The sequence below is a fragment of the Neolamprologus multifasciatus genome, chromosome 7 (assembly GCF_963576455.1).
Source record: "Neolamprologus multifasciatus chromosome 7, fNeoMul1.2, whole genome shotgun sequence".
NCBI classification, from domain to species: domain Eukaryota; kingdom Metazoa; phylum Chordata; class Actinopteri; order Cichliformes; family Cichlidae; genus Neolamprologus; species Neolamprologus multifasciatus.
In genome coordinates this window covers 28,266,730-28,285,432 of record NC_140445.1, presented here as the reverse complement: position 1 = coordinate 28,285,432, position 18,703 = coordinate 28,266,730, and the positions used below count along the sequence as shown (strand labels likewise).

General features: G+C 40.5%; 1 protein-coding gene across 1 annotated transcript in view; it reads right to left on the bottom strand.

The window, feature by feature from the left end:
• Positions 1 to 1,129: 1,129 nt before the first annotated feature.
• Positions 1,130 to 18,703, bottom strand: part of LOC146514482 (tyrosine-protein kinase JAK2-like) — a 35,819-nt gene continuing 18,245 nt past the window's right edge. The window contains exons 5-24 of the mRNA XM_085166514.1: positions 18,294 to 18,439; positions 14,798 to 15,092; positions 14,506 to 14,625; positions 12,924 to 13,081; positions 12,714 to 12,825; positions 11,994 to 12,180; positions 9,688 to 9,812; positions 7,852 to 7,986; positions 7,662 to 7,749; positions 6,760 to 6,887; positions 6,436 to 6,574; positions 6,072 to 6,223; positions 5,674 to 5,824; positions 5,428 to 5,561; positions 4,500 to 4,689; positions 3,395 to 3,519; positions 3,117 to 3,289; positions 2,350 to 2,467; positions 1,975 to 2,088; positions 1,130 to 1,508 (exon numbers count right to left, since the gene is read on the bottom strand). Of these exons, the coding sequence (XP_085022640.1) occupies positions 1,401 to 1,508; positions 1,975 to 2,088; positions 2,350 to 2,467; positions 3,117 to 3,289; positions 3,395 to 3,519; positions 4,500 to 4,689; positions 5,428 to 5,561; positions 5,674 to 5,824; positions 6,072 to 6,223; positions 6,436 to 6,574; positions 6,760 to 6,887; positions 7,662 to 7,749; positions 7,852 to 7,986; positions 9,688 to 9,812; positions 11,994 to 12,180; positions 12,714 to 12,825; positions 12,924 to 13,081; positions 14,506 to 14,625; positions 14,798 to 15,092; positions 18,294 to 18,439 (2,898 nt within the window). The 3' untranslated portion in view covers positions 1,130 to 1,400. The remainder of the gene's footprint in view (positions 1,509 to 1,974; positions 2,089 to 2,349; positions 2,468 to 3,116; positions 3,290 to 3,394; positions 3,520 to 4,499; positions 4,690 to 5,427; positions 5,562 to 5,673; positions 5,825 to 6,071; positions 6,224 to 6,435; positions 6,575 to 6,759; positions 6,888 to 7,661; positions 7,750 to 7,851; positions 7,987 to 9,687; positions 9,813 to 11,993; positions 12,181 to 12,713; positions 12,826 to 12,923; positions 13,082 to 14,505; positions 14,626 to 14,797; positions 15,093 to 18,293; positions 18,440 to 18,703) is intronic.

Below are 18,703 nucleotides of genomic sequence, written 5' to 3'. Positions count from 1 at the left end.
ATTGCTAATAATACATTTATTTGAGTTTCACACCAGAAAACGACTTGAAAAGAGAGCATTTGAGATTAAAAACAAAGAGAAAAGAGTCTGTCTTCCACAAACATTCACCGACAATCTTAAGCCTAAAAAGAAATCATGTAACACACAAGCTGGATCTTTAAATAGGTGTCAAAGTATAAAACGAAGACATGACCACAAAATCCAATCAGTTTTTCTAATAAAAAGCACGACTGGCAAGAAGTCTCCTGCAGAAAATAAAGGCACTTCCCGTCATTACTTTCCCTCCAGGTGCAAAAAAAAAATCTACTTTACATCATTTTACATATCTACAAACTGCACAAGCTTAAAACTTCATACTGTATTATTAAAACACACCTGTTTAATAATAAAGGTTTCACAAAGTAATGGCTGCTTTTCACTGAAACAAAAATTACACTGAGTTTATGATAGTTTGCGGGTTTTATCCCAATGCCTTGTGAAATTTTAACTCTGACCTCAATGAAATAGCATAACCTGCCCCTTATAAACAAGGAGGCGGATCATTGCTTCAGTCGCCTCACAGGTTCTCAGCACAGACACATTCAAAACTGTCACTTCCACTGTAGAAGCAGAAATCTCGTAAAGATCGCGATGGCGGGTCCCCTCCTTACAGACATGGATAAAAACCCTAAAAAAAATCTATATGGGCATCGGCAGGAAGAAATCTGCTCATTCAAGTAGAGCTGCTCATGAGCACGTGATTTACGCCCAGTGATGTGAAGAATGCAGAGCCTTTGTTCCCTCATAGTCTCTTTGCTTATGCAAAAAAAAACCCTTTCCTGCTTATTTTACATCTTTAAAGGTACACAGTAACTGCTGCTTGTTGGTGCTTGTTCTTTTCACATTCTTGGAAAAAATACTGACTATCACACTGAAACTTTTATCGCCTCTTTCCAGTCAATCACTGTTTTAACTTCAACGTTTAAAACGCAACACGTGCAAACACATCAAAGAAAACAATTGGTCCCAGGGTGAAATCTTCCTGAAAGCACCGGAAGTGTAGTGTACTCATTCATCAGTTCATGTGAATACTTCATGTGACCATAGGAAGAAGACTGACATCACTTAGGGGCAGCCTCGCTTTTGTCAGTCTGCCCCAGGGCAGCTGTGGCTACAACTGTAGCTTGCCTCCACCAGTGTGTGAATGTGAGAGTGAATGGGTGGATGACTGGGTGTGTAAAGCGCTTTGGGGTCCCTAGGGGGGGACCAGTGAAAGCGCTATACAAATACAGGCAATTTACCATTTACCATCACTTCAACTCCAAACTGCAGTAAATCAGACGCTTTGTTGTTTTGCTCAGGTCAGAGAGGACTCACGCGAGTCAACGCCTAAAGGTCAAAGGTTCACGGATCGATGCTCCTCATCTGTCTTCGCTGTCTCGTACAGTCTCCACACGATGGATTAATGTCTTGAAAGTAGGCCGCAGTTTAGGGTCATTGCTCCAGCACTCCATCATAATCTTGTGAATCTGGGGAGGCATCAGGACAGCATTATTTACACAGTTCTAAGAAAACAAAAGAGATTAAGTGTTACTAATGAAGCCTTCTGTAAGAACCCAGCAGTTTTAGGGGTGAGCTATGGAAGCTAAAAGCTCCAACACACTACCAGCAATGTGTATCTAATAAAATGGCTGTTGAACACAAGCTAAACTGTGTGTGCATCTAACTCAAAGCTTAATTTTACACGGTCATCTGGGTTAGTTCAGTGTTTTTGATTCAGTGTGAGTGATTTTCATCTTAGCTGATCTTAATCCTCTCAGAATCTGCGGCCACTGAGGACTATGTTTAATAGGTTCTTTACTCCACATGAATTTCTTATGTGAGACTCACGTTGTTAAACATCATAAGCAAGTTATATCTCTGTTGGCTTTGAACCACAAGACATTTTATCAAAACAATGAGCAGCTTATGGTGAGGCTGAAGAAAGTAACAGACCTTTGTAGGACACTTATCAGGAGCAGGCAGCCTATAGCCATTTCTCAGGAGGTCAATCAAATGGTAGACAATCATCTGGCCCTGCTTCTCATTGCCCATTTTATTCATAAAGACCTAAAACAGAAGAAAAATCATTTGGTCTGGTTAACAAAAAGCAGTATGCTTCAAATAACATGAAAGAAAAATGAAGTGGTTCCTGTTTTTGAGTACATCGCGCAGAGAGAAGTGCTCAATCAACTGATTCTTAAAGCCACGCTGCAGCCTAATTATAGTGAGTTGTTTTCCAAATCAACTGAGCAATTGAGACAAGTGACCAAGAAATTAAAAGTACAATGAGGGAAACACTTAGCAGAACTAGAAAAAAAAACACAGTACCACTGGTGGGCTGCAGTTCTTGTCGCTGTAAGTGAAGAGTTCATAGAGGACGACCCCAAAACTCCAGACGTCTGAAGCCACTGAGAACTTGCTCTCTGTCAGCGACTCAGGAGCATACCTGCAAGACACCACAGCACATTCAAGACTCAAGCATATATATAACGCAATCCATACATAGATTGCATATAAAAGACAGACATTATACCAAATTTAAAGCCTCAACTTGATGTTGCTAGAAACAGAAACCGAGGACACTGCAGGCTCAAATCAAAATCTCAAACCAATCAAAAAGTAGCCAAAGCATAGAGATTCTCTGATCTTGTCTTTTACTCCAGTTAATTTCCAAAGTTAATATCACAATATAATGTTAAACGTTAAATAAAGACCATTAAACCACGAGCAAAATGTTTACTGAGGTCATACAGGAGGAGCAGTAGTGTTGTTTTCTCATAGAGTTCTATACAATCAGACTTGATTCTGTGTCGCCCCAGCTGGTAGTTATCAGGCAGATCGGAAAGTCACATCCATAAAAACAGTTTTTGAAAACACAGCTGTCTATTAAACGCAATCAAACAGAGATGAAGGTCTGACCGAAGACCATTTAAAGTGGATGCATAAAAACGAGTTCTAATCTTTGCCTCCATGTGGATCATGATTTTACTTAATTGCGAATTTTTAAATCTCACAACTGTTAGAGTATTTAAAGAAAGGAAGTAACAGCTAGTAAAAGCAAAAGATATTAAGATAGGATTAAGCGTGGTCCTCACCAGAAGATGGGGCTTTCCCCAGGCTCTCTGACAGTGTAGTAGTCTTTGTCCTGAGGAAGCACCTTGGTCAGACCAAAGTCACCGATCTTAACCCTCATCTCGCTCTCCACCAGAATGTTTCTTGTGGCCAGATCTCTGTGAATGTAACGCTTAGTGCCAAGGTAGTCCATTCCCTGGAAGGAATTCATGTGTTACACCAAATGCATACATTTTGCAGCAGCTCAGAGAAGAACTGTGAAGAAGCGTCTTGCAAGAATCTCTGTATAGCACTGTGTTACCTTGCAAATCTGTGACGCGTAGTGCAACAGTTTCTTGGAATCAAATCTGTCCTTGTGTTTGATGAGATAATCTCTCAAGCTGCCATAGGGGAGATATTCCATGATCAACCGTAGGTTTCTTCGTCCTGCAGAAAAAAGGGAGTTGAGTTCGCTACTAGAGAAAGAGAATACGATGTGAGCGGTGGAGCGGAGGCCTCGCCTAAAGTGGGTTTTCTGAGCTAATTCAGATTTATTTGTTTCATTGGGCATGGTCACTGACGCCCCAGGCAGCAAATGTGTGGAAAATGCATAATGCTTTAGAAAATGTGCCGGGGTGGGAATATTAAATCAAGAAACAAGCAGCTCACGGAAGTTTGCATTAAATAAAAGAGAAAAAAAAGAAAAAAAGTGAATCTCTCGTCTTGACATTATTAAGGAAAATTACATAACATAAAAGAAACAATATTTTATACCAAAACAGCAACATTTACTAACTTTAATTATAAGCTGAAATAGGACCAACAGCGTTTAATTTTTTTTATTGTAATCCAGTTTATCCAAGTCATAGGAGATGACGAGCAATGCAAGTTCACGTGCACAGTAATGTGAAAAAGCACACGGCTGATTTCTTTAAGTTTTTGCCTACAATATTTGTCAAACTTAAATAACCACATGATCAAACACTTTTTGATATTACACAACAATAACCTGAAGACAAAAAGCAGCTTTTAAATAATGATTTCATTGATTATGGAAGAAAAGCTATCCAACAGTACCAGGTCCTGTGTGGAAATATTTATTAATTATTTAAATAAACACATTTTTTGGAACGCTGAGAAGATGAATTGAGGTTGGCTGAAACAGCTCAAAAAGCAACACGTCCCTTAAAAAAAGCTACGAAACAAAGCCACTGACGTCTATCGATGCTGAAATGGATCAGTGGTGGACCTCGCCAGGACTGCCATACTTATCAAAATTACTCCAAGAGTGCACGGTTATCTTTGTTTAATATTTACATTTGTTGGATGATCTGAATCATTTAAGTGTGACGAATAAAATCTAAGAAATCAGAAAGTGGTTACTTAATGTTTCACAGCACCATAGAGATCAAACAATGTGCTCATACCTGCACTGTAGCACACTCCCTTGTATTTGACAATGTTTTCATGCTGAAGTGATTTAAGGATCTCAATTTCCCGCTCAAAGTCCCTGAGGTGCTCAGCTGTACTGTGCTGGAGTTTCTTCACAGCCACCACCTCCCCTGTGCTGTCCTGCAGCGGGTCGTACCTGCACATCTCCACACTGCCAAAGTTCCCCTGAAGTGTGAGATGAAACATTAGAACATCAGTTAGAACATGCTATATCATATTTAGGTGGAAACTAGCGAGCTAACATCCTGCTAACTTCTAACACCATTGAATTTAATAAATTCTGTTTTCATGGATGCCTTGATGTTAAACTTAATCGTTACACCTCAGGTGATCATTTTATCAAAGATGAAAGAATATAGACAGTTTTTAACTCTCAGTGATGCCGCAGTGTTCGTTTGACTTTGGGACCTGAAGCGGACGGACTTTTGGACCCAGATTACTCTAAGAGACTCCTGACTACGGTAGCCGTAATGCTCCGGCAAGCCATCAAGCGGTGCGCCTTCATAGCTTGACAAAGTTGGGATGTTGGTATGGGATATTGTATTTGTTTTAAATGTTATATATTTATGTGGTATGTGTATTTTGACTTTTGTTGCCATGATGCCAGGTCTCTCTTGGAAATGAGATTTTTAATCTCAATGAGATTCTTTTTTTACCTGGATAAATAAAGGACTAATAAAAATAAAAAATAAAAAAAGTTGTACTAAAACATTTTTGACAGATTTCTGCGCACTGTGTACCACATAAAATCGGTTTGAGGTCAGTAAGCACAACCAGAATTTACACATAAGGCGCACTGCCGATTTTTAAGAAAATTAAAGGACTTTAAGTGAGCCTTATAGTGCGGAAATTACGGTAGTCAAACTCTAAAAATAAGTGATGTGTACATAGAGCATGTCTCACTTTGCCCAGCTGCTTGAGAAAAATGAGGTGCCGCTCCTCGAACTGTGACGGATCTTGGTTCTCAGAGGCCCACGGGAAGCCGAAGCCTCGTGCTCTGTTGGGCACCATGTCACTCTCCACCAGCAGCTCATAGTCTGCAACAAACGGCCGTGTCACTTTCAACAACATCTGGGTGAAATAACGAGCGTGCTGGAGTGATGCATGGTGGTTTTTCTCTGACACACATGACTCCATTCATGTTCCCACCTGGTGTGAAGAGACTGTTGAGATCTCGGATTATTGTTCTGAAGGAGGGCCGGTGTAAAGGCTCATAGTCCATACAGCTGTTTATCAGATTGGCCAGCTCTGTCCATTTAGGAGCCGGCAGCTGGTGTCTGTCCTCATAGAACAAGTTTTTCTACAGAACAGGAAAGAACAAAATTAAGTACCTGATTGTTCTTGGCTTGGAAAAGAAGACATGTTTTTAAAAGTTTGTTCAGGAATATAAATATATCTTTTTTGTAACAGACTGACCAGCCTCACATCTGTACAACTAATTAGTTCAAATCTAAGCCGCTCTAATGAACCCGTTTATCTAATTATGTCTCAAAACCAAAGTTAAATATTTTACAAAATGTATCAATGCATGTTTGGTTTTTTTGGACCTTTGAGCAGTCCAGTGTGCTGAGAGGTTTGTCTCCTCCGCTGCAGATCTCCCAAAGCGTGGTCCCAAAGCTCCACTTGTCTGTAGCTAAACTCAGGTTTTGAGGGTTTTCAATGCACTCAGGAGGCACCCATGGGATATGCTCCACTAGCACTGCAGGTCAGACATGTAAAGAGATGCAGGAATATAATAAATGTTGGAAATGCAGACCAAAGATGAAGAAAAGGGAAGCAAAAGGTGACTAAATTATGTCCTCATAGGTATCTCTGACAATCACACCAAGGAAAAACCATGCAGTGAACATCATTCCCACGTCACACAGGTGTGAGGTGCAAGCCTCGGGACCGCGATGTCAGCATTCTCACCTTCTCTGGGCAGCACGGTGATGCTGATACCGGGGTCACTGAGCTTGATGAATGGAAGACTGCCTGTTTTCCGATCCTCCTCTCGAATCAGAAGGACATTCTTGGCACAAACATTCCCATGAATGACGTTTTTATCCTCCTGTGTTCAGTTACAATAGGGACAACATAAATATCAACGCAGCATTAGGAAAGTCCCAATGAAAGGTTAATTTCCATGTTGGTTTCTTTTTTCCCTTCATTTCAAAATGTGTAAATGTGTCCATAATCTTTAAATTTAAAAAAAATTCTTTATGGGTCACACAGCATTAAGTTGGTAAGTCTTACCAGATAGTGCATAGCCCAGGAGAGCTGCTTGGCCACTTCCAACTTCCAGGTGATGTTAACACAGCCTTTGTTCTTCTTCAGGTAGGTGTCCAGTGAACCAAATTTACCGTACTCCTGCACCATCATGTCTGACCGGGAGATTGAGATTAGATCTTTTCACTTACTCATCTGTTTATTTACTTCTATCCATGAAGAAACTCTTTTCAACAAAGCTCTATGAAATGAAGCACTAAATTAACCAGTTTGTGGTTCACTGAAGATTGTGTTGAGTAGTAATGCACATGTGCTTACCCAGAGGTCTTCCCCTGTTACCATGTTAAATTCTCTGAGATTACCTCTTGTAGTGATTTTGGGGTGTTTATATATATTTCATAAAACTGAACGGACATTTCTTCACTTAACCCTGGAGAACCCATGGGGTCAAATTTGACCCCATGGTTTCCCTAGAAAACCAATGGGGTCGGCTCTGACCCCATGGGTTCTCCAGGGTTAAACTCTTCCCTCAGCCCACATGCACACACTTGACTTTTTGCATCCATTACATGTAAAAGAAGAAAGACTTTGACAACAGCTCCCAGATACACTACTTCACGTGTGTGCTGCTTTAAAGATCACAGTGGCCCTTTAGTGACCTGTTGATCCCAAGGGCTTAATCCAGTCTGAACGAAGGGTCAGAAACCTTCTGCCCTCTCTGTTTGATCGTCTCAGCTGCCCACAGGAACACAGTTTGACATTATTTGGTGCTCGTTTAATGTGTGAACGGTCTCTTTTTCTATTTTGGGAGCCTATTCCTCATGGACCTACCACATGACTGGTATAATTAGTGTGTTGCTGCACATTTTGTCTACATCTTAAATATCTTAAACCATCCAGTAAAGGTTGTGCTTGTGTTGTACACTTACTTTCATCTGCACAAACACACACGCCATAAGTGAGAAGTAAGTGTTTGTGGGAGAGCTGGCTCATTATGCTTGCGGCTTCAAAAAATGACTGCAAGGAAAAAAATGAGAGAAGAGAATTTAAATTTGAGTCCATGAACATGAGTAATCAATAAGATTAAAAGTCACCTAAATTCTTCCTTAAGAAGCTAACCTCTGAATAGCTGCGATGTGCCTTGTCCAGAATCTTAATAACAACGTCCATCTGATGTATCTCCCCATAGTCTCCAAGCTCCTTCCTCACACCACAAAAGATCTTGGTGAACGTTCCTTGACCCAGACTCTCTTGCTGAAACACAGTTTTATTGGTTTATTGAAAAAACACATTGTTTAGTTGACTCTAAACAGTTCCCCAGGCAATGTCCTCTCCTCATAAACTCCTCAAAATATATTAGCTTGAATAGCAGGCGTCATACAGTCATGCAACCAAAACAGCCTATACAGCGAAATGCAGGGTTTATTTAGAGCAGTATTCTCAAAACTACAGACAAATACATAGTTTATCATCCAAAGTAAGACGCATGAAACAAAAAAGATGACAAACTTTGACTTTTAACATCCATCAGAGCCAATCCCTTTAGCATTTCTTAATGAAAACTCAAAGTTGCCACAGATGTTTATCCAAATCTTTACTCCTGCCTTTTTTATTCGTAGTTAAAGCTGGGATCTTCTGGATTCTCTGAAGTGAAGAGTAACGAACTATACCAATACATTTTCAAGCCTCCACACATGCATCCTGGGAACTAAATGAAATATTATGTTCGCCTGGCTGAGCTGTGACCCAGGCAGCTAAACATTATCGACCACCTGGATCCGATTTACTGAAGATCAGACATATTGGCACTATCATCAGGCCTTATCATTTCCAGGCAAATTGTCAGAACATAATTTTTTTCTTCTGTAATAAATGATAGAGTAATCTTTTGGGGTTTCAAGCGATCTTGTAGCAAAGCTCTTAACTAACGTAATAAAAACATCAAGTGCAAATCAGAAAGTCAAAAACTACATTCAGTTTATACAGCCCTAAAAACTAAGCACACAACTTTTAGGTTAGCAGCCATGTGCTGCTAATCAAATGCACTGCCCAGCACATCAGCACAAACACAAGCACAATACTGCAGGAGGATGATTTGGACTTTTTTTGCAAGTGTTTTGGATCCATAGACCCTTTTGTATATCAGTCATCTATCTGACAGTTAAAGCTTGGCTAAATAAACAGCCTGTAGTTGTGAGGTTTTCCTATGACAGTTCTGTCCATCCATCCATCCATTCGCTTCCACTTCTCCTTTTCAGGATCGCGGGGGGCGCTGGAGCCTATCCCAGCGGTCATAGGGCAAGAGGCGGGGTACACCCTGGACAGGTCGCCAGTCTGTCGCAGGGCCAACACACAGGGACAGACAACCATTCGCACTCACATTCATTCGCACATTCACACCTAGTGACAATTTGGATTATCCAATTAACCTATCCCCACAAGCTGCACGTCTTTGGACGGTGGGAGGAAGCCGGAGTACCCGGAGGGAACCCACGCAGACACGGGGAGAAAAATGCAAACTCCACACAGAAAGACCCCGGCCTGAATTGAACTCAGGACCTTCTTGCTGTGCGGCAACAGTGCTAACCACCGTGCCACCGTTTTGTCCAACAAAACTTTAAATGCTCAAATAAAATAAAAACTGCGACAGCTATTGAAGCCGAGCTACAGCAGATTGAGTCTTTTTGTTAACCATATGTAGCATCCTGGCGGATCCCACAACAGTCCTCTTGCCTCTGGTGCTCTCACTCAAGTTTACATTCACAAAGGCTCCAGCCTTTAAAATACGAGCTGTTCAGAAGTCTTAAATTTAAATTATATCTCTTCACAACAAAGAAAAGAGGCCTTTCAACACTGTTTGGTATTTCCAGTGTGTCTGAGAAACAGCATGTGCAATCCTGGCGTTTTCATGTCAAAGGAGAGGCTGAAGTCAGGAGCCAGAGAAGGTTTACTTACAATGATGAGATCCTCCTTTCGAATCTTGTGAAAGACCATCTGGCTGATGTTGTGTTTGTTGAGCGTGGGAGATATGGGCATCTCGGCGCCTTGATTGCTTCTACACACCAGCAGGTTGGACTTATCTGAAGAAAGGTAGAGATTAACAAGGTTCACACTACACCTGACCAAAACTAGACAATGACAAAAGGAAACTGATGACTCACACTGTTAAATATTGAATTTGATCAGCAATTATAAACCTGGATTATTACATTCAGAATTCTTATCATGGATATGAAACTAGGGCTGGGCGATATGGCCTAAAATCCATATCGCGGTATAATTTGAAGCACGTTTGGTAACGATATATATCGCGATATATTCTTTTCTTCTGTATAACGTATTTTCCACACTATAAGGCACACTTAAAATCCTTTAATTTTCTCAGAAATTGAGAGCGTGCCTTATGTATGAATTCTGGTTGTGCTTACTGACCTCGAACCGATTTTGGCTGCAGAAATCTGTTAAAAATGTTTTAGTAAAACTTTGGTAAGCCGCACTGCTTGATGGATTGTCAGAGCATTACAGCTGCCGTAGTCAGGAGCTTCGCGGAGTAATCTCGGTCTAAACTCCGTCAGCTTCAGGTCCCAAAGTGAAACACACACTGAGAGTTAAAAACGGTCTAAATTCTTTCATCTTTAATTAAATCATCAGTGTTGCTGCTTTACCAGGTGTAACAATTAAGTTTAACATCCATGCATCCATGAAAACAGAATTTATTAAATTTAACGGAGTTACGAGTTAACAGGAAGTTAGCTCGCTAGTTTCCACCTAAACATTTCATACCATGTTCTGACTGAGAGATTTTTGAAACTAATTCAAACGTACAGCTCTGCTACCACTTCCAACATAAATGAAGACAGAAAACTAAACAGCAGTGGCGTTTGCAGGGTTACTGAAGTTGGACTACCTGGTATATAATGTTGTGCTACGTGATTGCTAGCGACACAGCTATGTTAGCATAACATTAGCACAGTGAAGCTGGAGGATGAGCGCTAACTTTTTCTCCACTCGATAAAAGTTAACGTGAGGGATTCTGGTGGTCAGGGACAAATTCAATCACATAGCAGGATGCTATACACGGGCCAAACTTCAGTCAGGAGAACAACTGAGATTATTCATCCACAATACGAGGTTAGTTATTAATATACTGCAACAACATGGGAATAGAACAGCTGCGAGAGAATTCAACATTAATGAATCAATGTTATGGAAGTGGAGGAAGCGCAGTTTTTGACTTTCCCGATATTTCAAAAGTGCTTCATCTCTTTGCCATGACTCTTGGCATAATTTGTAGATGATAATGGTTGTAGCCGCTGCGATGCTTTCGACCAAAACAGGCGCAGCTTGATGACATCATCAACATGCGGTAGAGCGGTATAATCAAAATCTCTATCGTTGGCCAAATTTATATCGTTTCTATCGTATATCGTTTATATCGCCCACCCCTGTATGAAACTTTATGTTGTGTGTTTTTATATTTTTCACCATAAACCATAAATCAGAGTTTTGGTACCCAGAAACCTGGATTAGTTTACTGAATCATTAGTTTTCATCTCTAACTTCTCCACACACATATGTTTTGTTTTGTTTTTTATGAGGCGATTAAAAAAAAATTTTGTTCCAATAAAAATGTCATTAATTTCTTTTCTCATATGCATGCAAAGCTAAATCATTATTGATACCATACTATCAGAGACCATTTCACATTACCTTTGTATGATCTGTTCTTTATAGTCTAATCACATGCACCCTATCAATAAACACATATCAGCATGCGGTTTTCATTTTCTTAAGATGTTTTTAAAGTATCTAATAAAAGCAGAAGCTTTAAGATGATTAATTGATTGCAGCAGGGATACAAAGGATTTCACACATAAACAGTTACAAAATAACAGTAAACAATAAACAGTTACAAAATTAAAATAACAGTGACATAAAAGTGCCGAGAAATTCTGTGGAGTGCTAACATAGGATTCATCAGTGCCACTTTAACAGGATTTACAAGTTTGAGGATGCTGGAAAACCACATTTTATTTGCTGATTTTATCAGTGTCATCTAATGTTTCACAGCTAAACAACGCATGCTGCTCACTGTTTTCATAGCTTCATAATTAAGTGTTAAAATGCTCTTTTTTTAAAAAACTCAAAACATGTGGAAATGCATTTTACTGTGCCTTCAATTCTGAAATGACAAAATAGCTTGTATTTCACATTTTCATTTTTGTTTTCATCACATACATGTTCTGGATGTGAACACTGACCTTTGTGGCTGGGTGGGCAGCACCTGATCAGCTGAAATGTGTACCCATCAGTGCGGAGCGCCTCCTTCTGGTAGCAATTCAGAAGTTCCCTGAGTGAACCAAAGCTCCTCTTGGCTCCACTTAGAATGTACTCTCCTGACTCCGTCTTTGTGATCTGACAGTGCTTATAGTCCACCATCGTTTCATACTGAAAATCAAAAGAAAAGTTTCCACAGCTGAGTTGTGCTGAATGTTACAAAGGATGCTCCTTGTGTCCCTTCCTTACTGCTGTTTCAGTCAGCCATACATGGTCTGAAAACTGGTCATTTTTACTTGTTTTAATCCTCCCTCAGTCATACAAACTTGAAACAGTCTAAGTTAAGCTATAAAATAGCCTAACACAGAACACACATCCAGTAAGTCACAGTATGGTGACCTGCTGGGAGATATAGACTGCCTGCAGCAAGTAGATACCAAACCTTATTGCTCCCTCTAGTGGCTGAAAATGTGATCAAAATCATGTGCAGACAGGTGTGTACTGCTTCTCTGGTTTTTGAAAACCAGTGGACATGGTTTACTTTCAGAAACAGCTGTGCAATTTCATTGTAGTGACTTTAAACATCTTACTTCATATTTTATATCTGCTTGGATGTATGCAGTCATAGGCTGAAGAAGCGAGTTATATTGCATAGCAGTAATGTGGGAAATCGAGTGTTCCCCACAAACATTGACACTACTTACCCCCACCACAAAAGACATGAAGTATTTATCATATTCCCTGGGGCTGCAGCGAAGCATGTACAGGCCTTGATGGTTACCGGAGCGCCGCAATTTACTGACCGTAAATTCCATCCTGCGATTAAAAGGGACAGAATGTTTTTTGCTGATTTCATCTGTCCATGACTGTGCATGTGGGACGTGATGCATGATATGCATGCGTGTGATACTCACGACACATGGCCGTGGCAGTAGCTCTGAATGCACTCCAGAAGCCGTGGCGGCGCTAATTCTTTGCACAAGTAATGATGGGCATCGGCCACCAGCCTGTAGTATCCATCAATCAGTGACACGAATGACACGGCCACTGAGAGCGAGCGAAATTCCAGCTCCTTTATTGTGAGTCAATGCAGAGGGATACAGAAATACAGATGCAGGATTTTACTTATTTTCTCGTGCTGGAAGCAACAAAGTATCTTATACACAAGCAAATGAGGACAACTTAACATCATTTAGTTGTGAGAGTTCAGCTCAGAGTCTCCAAGTTGATACTGCTACCATCTTGATCCATGATGGCTGCCACTGGTGACACATGCCTGTTATCTGCTGCCAGTACTAAGCGTTCATTCAACTGTCTGAATACATACACTATTTACTAAATAATTTAAGTAAATATAAGTACATTACACCTGCAGGAGCTGTTCAGCCATGAAAACCCATGCCGCAAAGCTCCTGGTGCATTGTTTATGCTGCCGTTAATGCCACAGGAGGTCTGGAACTCTAAAGATATTGAGTCAGCAGAGCTTTGAGTACTCGGTGACTCACCATGTAACTTTATGTAGTCTGCCACTTGGTAAATGAGTTTCTAAAAGTTCCCACTTTGCAGTAATACTATTTGCAGCTGACTGTAGGAAAAAAGAAGAAATTTCGGGAACTGCTTTCTTGAAACGGTGATACCTATTATGAATTCAGCGTCTTCTTTAGAATAGCCCATCCTTTCTTTCACAAATGTTTGTAAAGGCAGATTGCATGGTGAGGTGCTTGATTTTATACACCTGTATCAATTGAACTAAAAATACCTGTACTCAAAGATTAAGAGGAGTAGACATGTACTTTTGTCCACAGAGCATATCTATTGAACTGCTGAGCATCTATCATGATACTGGAACTGATGTTGAGGTTGTTAAACTGATGTGGAGATGCAGAATGAACTTCAAACTGGTAGGAAAACAATTTATTTTTCCACAGTGTGTCTTTTGTCCTGTTTCTCTCACCCCTAACAGGTCGGAGCAGATGGCTGCCCCTCCATGAGCCTGGTTTTGCTGGAGGTTTCTTCCTGTTAAAAGGGAGTATTTCCTTCACCCTGGAACCAAGCGCTTGCTCATAGATGGATGTTTGATTGCTGGAGTTTCTCTGTATTATGTTAGGGTGTGGGGATCCTGCTTCATTGCATTTAATTTAATTCCACATTTTCTTAACTAAATCCAAATTAGCTCGTATGTTTAGATGTTATGTTTAGCTAGTTGTTGGTCTGTTGTGTCGGCTCCTAAGATTTCTGGTAGTGGCATGGTTTCATTATGTGGGGCATCTGGAGGAGGAGGATGTGTACTGTGAATTTAAGTCATGTTGGCCCCATTGAAACTATTTATCTTCATATCCTTAAATACTTCATTCAAATGAATAAAGAACAGATGTTGCAACATGGTTAACAGACAGGACTGAAAGTTAAATAGTTTTAAACCAAAGCGAACTGTAATTTAAATTTCTCAGTAACAGCAGAGAATGACCAATAACACAGCAGACGTGTTTACTATACCATGATCTGGTTATCCTGTTTGGTGAGTGTAACTATGCGGCTCTCTGCAGATCCTTCCTTATTGCCTTGTTTGATACTGATGTCAATCACCTCTGGAAAATCACAGTATGTCTGCAGCTCCTACACACACACACACACACACACACACACACACACACACACACACACACACAAGAACAGTTAAAAATAGTTATTTGTATTCTTTTTTTTTTTTTTTTAAATCAATGCACACAAGCACCAATGATAAGACACACCCATGACAGCAACACACTTGTAATATATTTGTTCTCACCTCCTCTGCTCTGTCCTCCTCTTTCCCTTTAGACCACTGGATGCCCTTATTTCCCATGACAATGATGGTAACCTCATTTGAGGAGGTGTCTGTGACTTGGAAGTGCTCGGAGTAGAGAGAGGGCAACAGCATCTCAAGGCTCATTAAGTATTTGAGCTTGAGGTTACACACAGTGGCCTTGCACTCACTGAACTGCTGGATGAACTTTCTGAAGCGATAGCGGATTCTCTTCCGAGTCAAAATGTTATATTCCTGGATGCGGCTTCGCATGGACACTGGGAGGAAGGACTTGTAGCTAAAAGAACAGAGAGGTCATTCAGGAAGATCTGCCTAAAATCTTTACAAATAATTCATCCTAATGATTAGTTAGGCAGAAATATATATGTATGTATATATATATATATATATATATATATATATATATATATATATATATATATATATATATACCCTGTGATCAAGCCTAGTACAGATGAAATATTTTCAACTGAAACTTTATTTCACATACAGGTATTTTATTTAACTGCATGAACACTGTGTCTGCCACACTACTTTGATATTGTTATTCATAGACTATACCACATGCACACCAGCACAGGAACTAGCATTTCTAATTATTTAGGTCAAATAGTTGGCAGCATATGCACGCACATGCATATCCAGCACGATAAAATCACACTTCATGCACAGCTGTCTCTCTCTCTCTCTCTCTCTCTCTCTCTGTACTTCAAGAACAGTTTCTCGTCTAAAAATCTGTTTTCTGCATTATTCACTTGCTTGTTACGCTCAAGTCTACCGTTGTTTACAGCGCTGTCGGACACTGTTTTTTTCCTTTTACTTACTTCCGAAAAGAAAACCTCATTTCTGCCGTTCAATAGGCTTCTGAACAAATTTGAACTTTTTAAAATTATGCAAAATGCAAAACGCTCAGCTGTGTCTCTAATAAAACCACTGTAACTTCAGTGGTGATGTTCATATGTTGATTAATGGTTTTCTTTCGTTTTTGATGTACTGCAGAATATTTTTATAAAATCCCAGGCCAGGAAAACCGCCTTCATGTTTTTCTGTGTTTTATCTTCAGCTACTTTGACACAAAGGCATCTGTTGTGATGCTCACACCTTTGATAAAGTCTTGCGAGTGTCAGCTTCCTTTTTATAGATACAAAAATATGTAAATGTACTGATCTGAATTAGAATATTTCTGACTGTCTGAGGCAAAATTTCCCAGATTTAAATCGAATTGAATTGAATCGAATCGTGGATCAAATCGTTTCGGGACCTTGTGAATCAGAATCGAATTGATTCTAGAAATCAGTGACGATACCCAGCCCTATTTTACAGTTTTCCACAAGGGTTGCAAGGCCACAGGTCTAAGCATACGTTGATCAGTCTCCCCAACCACCTATTCCAGGTCTTCTAGTGGAACACTAGCCTAGATATATAACCTTTCCAGGAAGTTCTGGGTGTAACCAAGGTCTTTTTTCCTGTTGCACATTCTAGTCTAATGACCTAAGCAGCTCACCATATCACTGAACCTTACCTCACAATCTCTTTGGCTGTTTATGATTATGGACACAATCAGTGATAAAAAGCAGCCCTGGCAGTTCAATACCCCCAGGGAATTAGTCTGAATTATTGCCACCAATGTTAAGCAAGCTCTCACTACAGTAAAAGTGAACAGCATACAGCAACAGACCCAATAACCCATACTCGTTAAGCAATCTGGATAGGATACCACAAGGAACACCTTCGAATGCCTTCTCTAAGTCCACCAATTGAGTTGAGCGAACTACCAACAATCCTTGATTATCCTTAAGATGATGATGGCCCAGTCCTGTGTCCCATGACTAGGACGAAGGTGGCAGAGGGCAACCAACAACTTTTTGGGGCCTGTGTTAATTAAAATCAGTTGTGGCCCCTGCATGCCAAACACCCAGACAATAGGAGAGCACGATCTCCTATGAGGAGCTGTAAAAGGCCAGCAGCAGCTTTTGGTCATGGTTATTATTCCTCAGGACACGGAGGAAGTGCAGCTGCTGTTAGGCCTTCTTTACCAGTGTGTGAGTCCAGGTGAGATCAGCTGAGATGTGAGTGCCCAGAAGCCTGTAGGTGGAGACAGATTCCACCTGTTCTCTGTTTATAATAAGAGTGGAGTGGACCTGTCTGTGCCTCCTGAAGTCTATTTTGAGTTCTTTTGTTTGAGGACGTTCAGCTTCAGGTTCCTGAGCACCAGCAGGACAAGTTCTCTACCTCAACCCTGTACGCTGTCTCATCTCCATCAGAGATGAGACCGACTATGGTGGTTCATACTTGACCATGACGTTGGTTGTTTGGGTTGGTGTACAGTCATGTGTTTACCGGGCGAACAGTAAGGACCGGGAACACAGCCCCACAAGAATCAAACCAGGCAAAGAAGGTGTTGAACTCCTCTGCAACTTTGAAGCTGCTGTCGGGGGTTGGGAGGCTCTGGCCTTTACAGTTCGTGAGGGCTTGGATGCCTCTCTACACCTGGCAGAGGTTGTTGCCTGTGAGGAAGCTCTCTATCCTTCCTTACTTCTATCCTCCTCTTGTAGGTATCCTTGGCCTGTTTGATGCCCTTCCTCAGGTTGGCTCTGGCAGGCTGGTTCTGGCCAGGTACGGGGTGTGATAAACCTTTAGGTGGAGCACAGCCTAAAAAGCACCACCGTAGTTTGCCAATCCAAGGACACTGTTGCCAACTTCTATGCAATGTTGCAGAGGCAAGTTAACCACTAAAGCCCCACAATGTCTAAAACCTTAAGCAACTTGGAAAAAAATCCCCTCCACTCCAGTGGAGGGTATTTTTTCATTTTACAGGACATTTTCCCATTTTCATTTTCATTTCCTTTTTTTATGATTCTATTTCTTAACATGGCTTGATTATATCATTATCTGCAACACTTAAGGAAAGGCTTTTCCTTCACACATTGCCAGATCTACAGGATCCAAGTTTAAATGTTTAGGAATTTTTTTGCAGAAGATTAGTTTAGATGTCTTTGAGTTAGAGCAATTTCATCCTTCATGGCAAAACATCAAAATTCCCTATGCCACCAGGGTCACGCCCTTTGATGAAAACTCTTTTTTCAGTTGAGCCTAAAACCAACTCCTTCAGGGCTTCCTGGGGTTTCTGGGGTCAACTGCCTTGAAGCAGTAAAACATGACATTTCCTGTTCCCACTAGGTAAGACTGTGACCAGTCAAATATTGCAAAATGTGCCAAATTTCATGGAAGATCTGAAAAGGGTGATCAAAGACATGAAATAATAATAATAATAATAATAATAATAATAATAATAATAATGATAAATGGAGCAGATACAACAGGGCATTCACACTTCGTGTCCTCAGGCCCTAAAAAAAACAATCCAGGAAGTCTTAATAGGTATTAGGTAAGTAAAACTATAAAAGACTGCTAAGATTTTGTTTCCTAATTTTATTTTTTGAGCAGATTGGAAAATAAGAAACAGACGGCAAGCTACCTTTTGTCATTGTAGATGTCCACTGCTGATTGCCCGCTCTCTTTGGCGAGCCTCATCATGTCCAGCACAGCCATGCCCAGGCACTCCTCCTGCGCTTCATGGCTAACTGGAATATCAACCCAGCCATTCAGAAAGTCACTACGCCACTAGCAAAAGAAAATAAACAAAAGGAAACTGATGAATGATACACAAAGAAAAAAGTAAATATGACTAAAGCTAAAAATTAATCAGATTAGGAGCAGCAGGGTAAACAGAAAGTACCGTATTTTTCGCACTATAAGGCGCACTTAAAATCCTTTAATTTTCTCAAAAGTCGGCAGTGCACCTTATAATCCGGTGGGCCTTATGTATGAATTCCGGTTGTGCTTACTGACCTCGAACCGATTTTAAGTGGTACAGCGCTCAAAAAT